The sequence below is a fragment of the Nicotiana sylvestris genome, chromosome 7 (assembly GCF_000393655.2).
Source record: "Nicotiana sylvestris chromosome 7, ASM39365v2, whole genome shotgun sequence".
NCBI classification, from domain to species: Eukaryota; Viridiplantae; Streptophyta; class Magnoliopsida; order Solanales; family Solanaceae; genus Nicotiana; species Nicotiana sylvestris.
Genome location: NC_091063.1, coordinates 40,834,663 through 40,844,853, shown reverse-complemented (window position 1 = coordinate 40,844,853; position 10,191 = coordinate 40,834,663). Strand labels below are relative to the sequence as shown.

The 10,191-nt window shown below is 37.3% G+C and overlaps 1 protein-coding gene across 1 annotated transcript; it reads left to right on the top strand.

Annotated features, from left to right (window-relative positions):
* The first annotated feature begins 4,266 nt into the window (after positions 1–4,266).
* On the top strand, positions 4,267–7,426 carry LOC104248366 (uncharacterized). The gene is made up of 8 exons (XM_009804617.2): positions 4,267–4,471; positions 5,369–5,585; positions 5,668–5,805; positions 5,961–6,039; positions 6,337–6,405; positions 6,557–6,632; positions 6,965–7,027; positions 7,114–7,426. The coding sequence occupies exons 2-8, from the start codon at positions 5,424–5,426 to the stop codon at positions 7,190–7,192; spliced, it is 666 nt and encodes a 221-aa protein (XP_009802919.1). The 5' UTR covers positions 4,267–4,471; positions 5,369–5,423; the 3' UTR covers positions 7,193–7,426.
* The last annotated feature ends 2,765 nt before the right edge of the window (positions 7,427–10,191 follow it).

The following is a 10,191-nucleotide window of genomic DNA, read 5'->3' as shown; positions in this document are numbered from 1 at the left end:
TTTTCACCTAGCTTGTGGAGGTAAGTAATTTCTACTTAATATAAGTTAAATACATAGTTTGTGAGTGGATTATAACATGTAAGTTAGTGAAAATCATGGGTTTAGATAAAAAAACCTAGGGTTTTGATAAAAATGAGATTCTACGACGAAAATAATTATGAAACTTAGTGAAAATCATGTATTATGTTCCTAAGGTTATGGGTAACAACTTTCTTTGAAAATTTTCGGAATTCGGGCATGTGGGCCCGAGGGTCAATTTTAGGAATCTTGCATTTAGAGTTGGAAAATTTCCTTAATAGTTAGAATATGAACTCTTGAGCATATATTGATTAGTTTTTATACTATTTGAATAGTTTTGGATCGTTCGGCTCTGATTTGAGGGTTTGAGCGCATTCTTGAGTTTGGAAGTAGGCCTTGGGAGGAGGTAAGTCTCCTTTCTAACCTTGTAAAAGGGAATTAACTCCATAGGTGAACTAAATTATTCTGTGCTTCTAATTGTGGGGGCAACGTACGCACGAGGTGACGAGAATTCGTACGTAGCTACTAGCTATGCCTATGTCCGAGTAGTTTTAGGCTTACACCATGCCTTGTTGATATTATTGTTAATTTATGTTTATTGTTTATCTTGAGATGAAGCGAGATTGACTTAGCTTATCAAATGTTTTGAAAGGAGTTGAAAGTGAGAAAAAGTTTGGAACTTAAAGGTTTTTCATTTGAAATTCGTAATTTAAAAAGAATTAATGAATACTTTAATAACTTAAGAAATCTGTGTGTAACCGCGTCGCATGTATGTTTCGCGAGCGAGGAAAATTTCCTTATAAGTTTCACGTCGAATTATCTTTATTTTGAAAAGAATTAAGAAAAGGATTATGATTTATTAATAAATTTATATTTAACCGCATCGCACGTATGATTCGCGAACGGGGTATTTCCTTCTACTACTCTTATGGGAGCGGGTCGATCGCCTCGGCAGGTTAATAGATGCATCTATGGTTCACGTTGTTCGACCTTCGGCATTGCACAATTTACTTTTATATTTGATTAGGCCGTACGCCTCGGCATTTCCTATATATATTATCCTTATGGAATCGTGCGTAATATTTGGCAAGAAGCAGTGTATCTGAGGAATTTTTCCTTGATTTGAATCATGACAACTTCTTTGATAAAATTCATTATATATATATATATATATATATATATATATATATATATATATATATATATATATAGAGAGAGAGAGAGAGAGAGAGAGAGAGAGAGAGAGAGAGAGAGAGAGAGAGATGCCGCGGTTACGGAGGGAACTTGCTAGTTGAGAGCTTGAGTAAAATTATAAAGAGAGGAATTGCACCACGTATTTTATATTTGTTTGTTTCATATGTTTACTCTGTCTCATATTTATTCACTTCTTTACTGTACATGATATTATTGGACCACTAATAAGTGTCGAAGTCGACCCCTCGTCACTAATTCTTCGAGGTTAGAATGGATACTTACTGGGTACGCGTTGTTTTCATACTCATATTATATTTACTGTACATTTTATTGTACATGCACATATGTGTTCAGTGGCCTTGTGGGCGCAGTGGCGTGGTTGATACGGGGACTTAGGTGAGCTGCATCTTATGAGACGATCCGCAGCCAGCAGAGTCTCCTTCAGAGTACTTGTATTTTCTTTTCTGTCCAAATTTGTATTCCGGACAGTTATTGTATTGTATTTTTAAATTCCTAGTAAATGCTCATGCACTTATGACCACCGGGTTCTGGGATTATTATGGAATATTTAGTATAATATTTGAAAATATTATTAATTATTCTGCAAAGTTCATCTTTTTACTAGTTAAATTGAAGGAAATTTATGGTTTCAAAATATAAAAATGAGAATTTAATTAATTATTTAGTGTTGGCTTGCCTGACAGAGGTGTCCGGCGCCATCACGACCTTTAATGGATTTGGGTCGTGACATTCGCATACATGGATTTCATATTGGCAAAAGTGGAACATGACAAAAACTACTCATCTTTTCCTATAAATAGCAAGCTCTCTTTGTATAAGGATATCTAATCTTTGCAAGACAAGAACTAGTCCATGTCTTCTTTTTTTGTAGTAAAAATATTTCTAATTTTCTAAATATCTTTTTAGCGTTTATTACTCCATAATGGAGTAATCTCTTTTCGTTGGGATAGTTGATGAAGCTTGATATATTTTATAATACTATCTCAGTTTTTATATATTTTTGGCTTGAAACTTCTTATTCACATTTCATAATGTACTGGAATGATAGTTTTTAATTACTCTATTATCATGTCTACATATTTTATCTCTAAGTTATACTTATATTAAGTTTGTAATTCTCACGGAGCAAAATTAATATATAATAACTGATGAATAAAATAGTAGAGTGAAACTAATTTTTTAGTAGACTATTATTTCAAGTCAGTAATGTTATTTTCCTCAGTTTTAATTCTCACAGAGGAATTATTGTAGGCAAGATTATCGATCCTTAGTAAAAATATTCTCACGAAGTTTTTACTTTCTTTTAGCATAATTCAAGCAAGAAAAATATTTCGGTTTAAACGTCACTAGTCTTAAGTTGATTAATTAATATAATCCTCACAGAGTGTTATTAATTGGTTATTTCTTAGTGATCAAATATAATTGTATTAAAAATAAGCAATTATTCTTTAAAGAAATAAATGTAGAAATTGCGATTTTATTATAGTAATATTATCAAGTGAATTCAATAATTCCCATCTCTTTTTAAAAATTTTAAATCTTCCAAAAGTTATTTATTTTGTTTAAGTAATTAACAATTTTTAAACCTCACTCACTTTTCATCAATTTGATTCTCTCAATAGTAGTTAAAAAAATACAAGTTGTAGCATAGATTATCCAGTCTTTGTGGGACGATATCTTAAACTATAATAGAATTTGACAGAGTATGAGCAGGAAATTACAATACACATTGGCCTCGTCATGGCCCCCGTAGGGCCACATTGCCAGTTCGTCGTAATCACCACGACCTGCATAGCTCGCTCGATTGTTTCGACCACAACGAACAAAATCCACTCATTGACCACGCCAGAAGCCGGCTTCAATAAGCGGAGGGACTAACTGTATGGGTCAAAATCTGTCTTTAGAATATTTTAGCCGAGATAGTATTAAAGGAAGAGTTCTCAAGTCGTCGTTCGTCTAGATGGCCCAAGAAGCAGCGAAGTCTGTAGTCGAAGAGTCAACGAGAGTCGAAGTCGAGGTGTCAACAAGGGTCGAGGTCGAGTAGCGTTGATAGAGCTGTAACGGCTAATTTTTCAGGATAGAATATTCTAGTGAATATTCTCTACACGTTGTGCTATTAAGGTTTCTTATGAATATGTCCCATATAAATAGGAAAAGAGGCAATGGTAGGGGAATTATGATATTCATTTGTAAAGAACACACTTTGACTTAAAGATTAGGCTCTCACTTGCTAAGATACAAACATCACCTTTTCACTGAGATTTTTGTCCATACTTTTCCATCAGATTCGAGAATAACTCGAATATTCAAGGATTTGTCTATCATTCATCATTGTCCAGAGGAACATCCACTTATTCCTTCCTTTCTTGGGTGACTCATTCACTCTATTTACTTAAATGTCATTTATTGTTGTTCTTTATCATTAAATGCTATTTTGTTATACCTGGTTTCTAAAGTATTTATTGCATGTTATCGCCATTATTCGACCAGATCTACCTAATATTTGTTGCTTCTTTAAAAACTTCGTCTAGTGATATTATTATTAGCTAAGATTAACCCTTATTTCTATAAATTTAATTATTTGAACCAAGATCTATATTTTTTGGTCAAATACTCGCACCTATGCCGCCCCTCACCGCTTGCCATTCCTATACGCAGGAGAACTTTCCATACGCTAGAGTTCTAACATAATATGCTGCAAGTTTTTACGCAGGAGCTCCTAATTGAGCATATTATGCTGAAACTTTTTGTGTTTCAGTAAAATAATGATTATTTTTCAATGACTTTGAAAATGCTGACTATTTTTAGTTACTAGTCTGAAAATTGGCTAGCCCGTGCTATTTTCACTAATCCCGTACGAACTGTAAGCCAATCACACAAGGAGTCCGCTTCTTTTCTTCCAAAGCCCACCTGGAGACTGCTTTTTTACTAATTTGGGCCCGAATTTTTCAATCCAAATTCGAAGGCCCCATATTTACCTGCCAGCCACAGCGCGTACAAACACGTGCTCCAACCCCTTCGATATTACTTTAGGGGATATACCAACCTCTCATCGGCGCCTTCGTCTTCTTCCATCAATCGATCAATTCTTTTATTTTCAGTATTTTTCATGAATCCTCCGATGCATACAAGTTTGTAAAAATCATATTTGCAATTCAAATTCCTTTTTCCCAAGTTCAGATTTCAGATTTTTCTTTGTCGGAGTCCGTCGGCCGAATTTCAGCTCCGATACGTGCCGGTGAGTTTCAGTTCTCTTTTAGTTCCTGTTTTCAGTAATAATTTGATAATTCGATCCGTAAATTTATATACCTGAAGTTCTTATGCTTAATTCACGCTTATTTGATTGCAACTTCAATGTTATGCCTACAGCTTTGTGAAATTCAATGATCCAGTTGATTTGATCTGTTAATTATAATTACCGTTGACTTATAATCTTCCGGACGGTTACTGTAGGATTAATCGACGCCTTAGATCATTGCTTTATGTATAATCCACGAATTCTAAATTTCTGAAAATTTTACTCTCTCCATGTCAATTATGTGAACTATTTGACTGAATGCGGAGTTTAAAAAAGAAAGAAAGAAAAAAAGACAACTTCTCAAATACGGAGTTTAAAAAAGAAAGAAAGAAAAAAAGACAACTTTTGAAACTTATGTGTCCATTTGTGTGGCTAGAAAAACTTCTCAAGGTAAATTGTTTTCAAATATAGGAAGGGTCATTTTTTTGGAACGGACCAAAAAGGAAATATGATCAAATAAACTGGTAAAGAGGGACTATTTTGAGTCTTTTCTAGTATTTCCTAAAGCAATAATTTTTTAAGTGGAGTCAGAGGTGTGCTACATTACTGAGAGTTGCTTAAGTTTCAACATGTGTGGAATTATGGAGTAAGGAATATACAGAAGCATCGTTTCGTAACTTTTCATAACCTGTAACGTGAAAGAAGAAAATTCAACTATATATGTGCAAAAATTATTTTTTGGAGTACAGCAAGAAAAGTGCAGAAGGTTAGAGGCCTCGAGGCAGGAAGTAGTTGTTTGTCTGGACTCTAGCTTACTATTGGATCTACTAAATGTTTCTAAATTTGGATTATATTCTGCCAATTTTTTCTTGCTGCTGATTAGCTTTTCCTGTGAAGGTGTAACTGGCCAGAATAGATTGGAGCACTTAGTCGGCATAAACAACGTATAACAATGAGGCGTATGGTTCCTTCACTGGTAGATTTATGTGTTCAGACAGCTATAGATAATGTCAGATACCTAGGGGATGTTGGTGAAACAGATTCTCATCTACTAGAGCGCATTTTGCCTCACTGTTCTCTTGAACAGTTAATACATGTGGAGAATTCGACACAAGTAAGAAACTCTATGTTTAGGTTATCCTCTTGCCGTGTTACAGAGCAGGCTAAAAATTTTAACTTTTGAATTCTTCTTTCAGGGAAGAGATCTCAGTCAAGTGACAGATAGACTTTGGAAGAGGTTCTACCAGATTCAGTTCGGTGAGAAGAGCACCAATCAGGTGGTTGAGAGAATGAAGCAAAAGAAAGTAACATTTAAATGGAAACTGTTGTATGAGGTGATTTATCGTTTCATATCTTGTTCTCCCATTCCATACTTTTTACTCCTTTATTTTGATGTATGTCAGTATGTTTAGTATTAGATCGTATCTTTTTCTTATTGTGGTTATCAAATCATTCAACATTTACAAAAGGGTATAAAATTTACTTGCAGGCAAAGTCAAAAGAAGTGGAGGAGACTCAACAAAGGTCATTCGAAAGAATCAAGGAATTGTATCAAAAGGAAGATGCAAGTATGTGCTTTACTTCTGTTTTCTTTGTTCTTTGATTTGTTTTCCCAGTAAGTATTACCATCCTCTCCTAGTACTTTTAAGAATGAATTACAAAATTCAGTACCAGCTCAAGAGTATTTAAGCAAATCCCCTCAGGAATTTTAATTTGGTTATTATGGTGATAGGTTGTGTCGTGATCACATCTGACTATATCTAGTTCTTGAAACTTGCTTAGTTTATTTCTGTTGTAGTGGAGATATGGTATAAGTTTACCATTATATTTGGCTTATAGTCGGACTGTCTCTTTTGTCTTTGTAGAACGGCAAAGCCGACAAGTTCGAGTTTGCACAAAGGTTCCACCTTCTAGCAATAAAAGAAGCTTTTGGGGTACGCTTCATGTTTTCTTCAGATCCCTTTTCATTGTCAAAGTCAATACATAATGTTTATTGGAGAATGTATGGTATTTTGTCATAAGATACACCTTACAAGGTAATAAGTTACTTCTCTATTTGTTCCTGAGTAAATAGGTAATTTGTAGGTAGTGGACCTGGTAGCAGTTTTTGCAACACAAAGAGTACCTTGATGAAGAAGGCAAAAATAGAGTTTGTAAACAGGTAAGTTTGGCCTCCTTGGAACACATGGTTCTGATATTGTATTCATGCAACTATAGGCACTCTTTCCCCCACTCCATATTGGATATCTTTCCCAGTGTTGGTGTTTGTGTTCTTAAATTTGTCCTCAACTGTCTCTATGTTCATGGGCCTGTATCGAATGTATCTTCTTGGTCTTCAGCTTATATGCAGTTTGATTGGAAAATTTTGCGTTAAGAAGTTTAACATTTCTAGTAACTTGTATGTGTATTTGTGTGAGTTGCTCAATTAGCTCTGCTTCTTTGAAAGGGCCTCTTTATTCAGGTAGCTGATTCTGTTTCTGCCGTTTCTTACAGTCGAGAAGTAAAGAATCTCGCAGCTATGAAGAATAAGGCTGTGCAAAGAAATCACAGCCACAGGTAAAGATCTACTTACAGTTTTGATGCTTCAACATACTGTATTCTATTATTCTCTAATCTTCTTTTTAATTTTTCAAATTTTCCAGCCAAATTTCTCCTGCAAAAAAACCAGGTGGTTTTTCCTCTATGGCTTCTTCCTCAAGATCAAACTTTACAAGCCGGTAAGAGAGATTCTACACTGGCATTGAAAGCATCAAAGTCGGCTGTTGAAGAAAATGATGATTACTTTGTTTTCTGCAACATCAAAGTGCAATTCTGTATTTATTCATAAAACTTTTGCGGGCTTGAGTGTCATACTTTCCATTGTTTTCAATCCATAGTATTGCAAATAGTGCTTTTGGATTTCTTGTAAAATAGGAAATTGGAAGTCTGAGGACATCAAATAAAACTAGTTTCATATGAATAGTGTAAGAGGGGCGCAATGCGAGATGTTTTACCTGATATAGGGCAAGGCATGGCATTCGTCCCGATGCATGGTACGCCTTGTTAAGTTTTAAAAATTAACTATTCATAATTTAATAAAGTAGTAAAAGAATTCAAAATGTTGAAAATGTGTTACAAATATTTCAAATGTTGAAAATTTAACATATTATAGAAGCATGCAAACCTAGTACTAAGAGTATAAAAATACATTAAGGTACTAAATAATTACAACATCCTAACAAATCAAACAAACATTGATAAGAAAAAACCATAAATTATATAAAGATAATATTATCAGAGTGTACACCATACCTTCTTATGAGTAAAGAAGAATTCTCCTCGAACACTATTCCTTCAATATTGTTTTCTAGTCTGGGATGTAACCAAATTGCCAAAAAAAAAAAATGTGTTTTATCTCCAATTGAAACAACTTAAAATAACATTATATAACCCACGTGTTATATGCTCCTCAACAACGTGTTAAGAGTCAAGCAATAACTCTTAGTACTGTAATTCAACTATGGGTATTGAGGAGTCAAGAGTTGGCCAATTTAAGTTTACATTTATGGTTCTCGGGAATTGGTACCTCCCGTTCTACTGTTTTCCTTTTGGTTTTAGCTAAATTGATGTTACTTTAGATCACAATAGTTAAATCATCCAATAGGTGTACAGGTAGTCACTTGTTTCCTTCTAGTTTGATTTGTTGTCCATTGTGCACTAGCGAGTCTTTTGTAGATCTGTCGTAGGTGTAGTGGCGGCGGTCTGGGATGATAGATTAAAGGCATGTCCTCAGGTGGGGCAGAGTGTGGGGCAAAGAGTGGGCCCGGGGTCAGGGGGTGGGTCAGGAGGCAGGGGAGGTAGAGGGGGCCAGGGAGCCTATAGGTTGAGAATCGGGTCATGGAACATAGGTTCGCTAACGAGTAAGTCTATAGAGTTGGCGAAGATCCTTCAGAAGAGAAAGATTAATATAGCGTGTGTCCAAGAGACTAGGTGGGTCGGATCGAGGGCGAGAAACGCGGATGGGTATAAGTTGTGGTATTCTGGAGTCGTGAGGGGTAAGAATGGAGTGGGTATCCTAGTAGATAGCCATCTTAGGGAGTCGGTGGTAGAGGTCAGGCGTGTGAATGATAGACTAATGACTATTAAATTGGTGGTGGGTGAGTGTACTTTAAACGTCGTTAGCGCGTACGCACCGCAAGTAGGTTGTGATGAGGAGATTAAAAGGTATTTTTGGGAAGGGTTGGATGACATTGTTCGTAGTATTCCGCCTTCCGAGAGGTTATTCATAGGAGGGGATTTCAATGGTCATATTGGGTCGTCGGCAGGTGGTTATACTGAGGTGCATGGCGGCTTTGGTTTCGGGAAACGGAACGGAGGGGGCACCTCACTGCTGGATTTTGCCAAGGCATTCGATCTAGTGATTGCAAACTCGAGTTTTCCGAAGCGAGAGGAGCATTTGGTTACTTACCAAAGTTCGGTGGCGAAGACTCAAATTGACTATCTCCTCCTCAGGAGATGCGACAGAAGGTTGTGCGAGGATTGCAAAGTTATCCCAGGTGAGACCCTTGCAACGCAACATAGGCTCTTGGTGATGGACGTTAGTATTATGATAAGAAGGAAACAGAGGTCAGTACGAGGCCGCCCGAGGATTAGGTGGGGCGCCTTGACTAAGGTTAAAGCCCAGGAATTGGAAGGAAGGTGGTCGGCAATGGGAGCTTGGAGAAGTAGTGGGGACGCAAACACTATGTGGTCGACGACGGCGGACTATATAAGGAAGGCGGCGAGAGAGGTGTTAGGGGTATCTTCAGGCCGCACCGGTGGCCACAAAGGAGACTGGTGGTGGAATGCAGTTGTACAAGGTAAAGTGGAAGCGAAGAAGGTGGCTTACCTACGGTTAGTGGGGAGCACTGGAGAGGAGGAGAAGAGAGCGAACATTGCGAGATATAAGGTAGCTAGGAAGGAGGCAAAGATGGCAGCTTTTGCTCGTTTGTATGAGGAACTAGGGAACAAAGGCGGGGAGAAGAAGTTACTCCGACTCGCTAAGGTGAGAGAGAGGACGACTCGAGATTTGGACCAAGTGAGGTGCATAAAAGATGAGGACGGCAAAGTTTTGTTGGGGGATGACCAGATTAAGAGGAGATGGCAGACCTACTTTCATAAACTTCTAAATGAGGAAGGGGATCAGAATATTGTACTAGGTTAATTGAGGAACGCCGACAGCCCCCATGAACTAAGTGATTGTCGGGACATTGAGGTCGATGAGGTCATGGAGGCAATGCGTAAGATGAGAAGGGGCAGAGCTACCGGACCAGATGAAATTCCGGTTGAGCTTTGGAGGTGTGTGGGTAGAGCAGGCTTGGAATGGCTTACTAAGTTGCTTAATGTTATATCCAAGACTAATAGGATGCCCGAAGAGTGGAGGTGGAGTACAATGGTCCCGTTGTATAAGAACAAAGGCGATATCCAGATCTGTAACAACTATAGGGGTATTAAATTACTAAGTCATACCATGAAAGTTTGGGAGAGAGTGGTAGAAATGAGAGTGCGAAGGACGGTGTCTATTTCAGACAACCAGTTCGGGTTCATGCCGGGGCGATCTACCACAGAAGCTATCCACCTTATTAGGAGGATGGTGGAACAATACAGGGATAAGAAGAAGGATCTCCACATGGTGTTTATCGATCTAGAGAAAGCGTACGACAGGGTTCCTAGGGAGGTCTTATGGAGATGCTTAGAGGCTA

Bases quoted from the DNA above. Each gene is read 5' to 3' on its own strand.
- LOC104248366 (XM_009804617.2), top strand. From the start codon at position 5,424: ATGAGGCGTATGGTTCCTTCACTGGTAGATTTATGTGTTCAGACAGCT. The intron at 6,633-6,964 runs GTAAGTTTGGCC...CGTTTCTTACAG, and splicing joins AAAATAGAGTTTGTAAACAG to TCGAGAAGTAAAGAATCTCG. The intron at 7,028-7,113 runs GTAAAGATCTAC...CAAATTTTCCAG, and splicing joins CAAAGAAATCACAGCCACAG to CCAAATTTCTCCTGCAAAAA.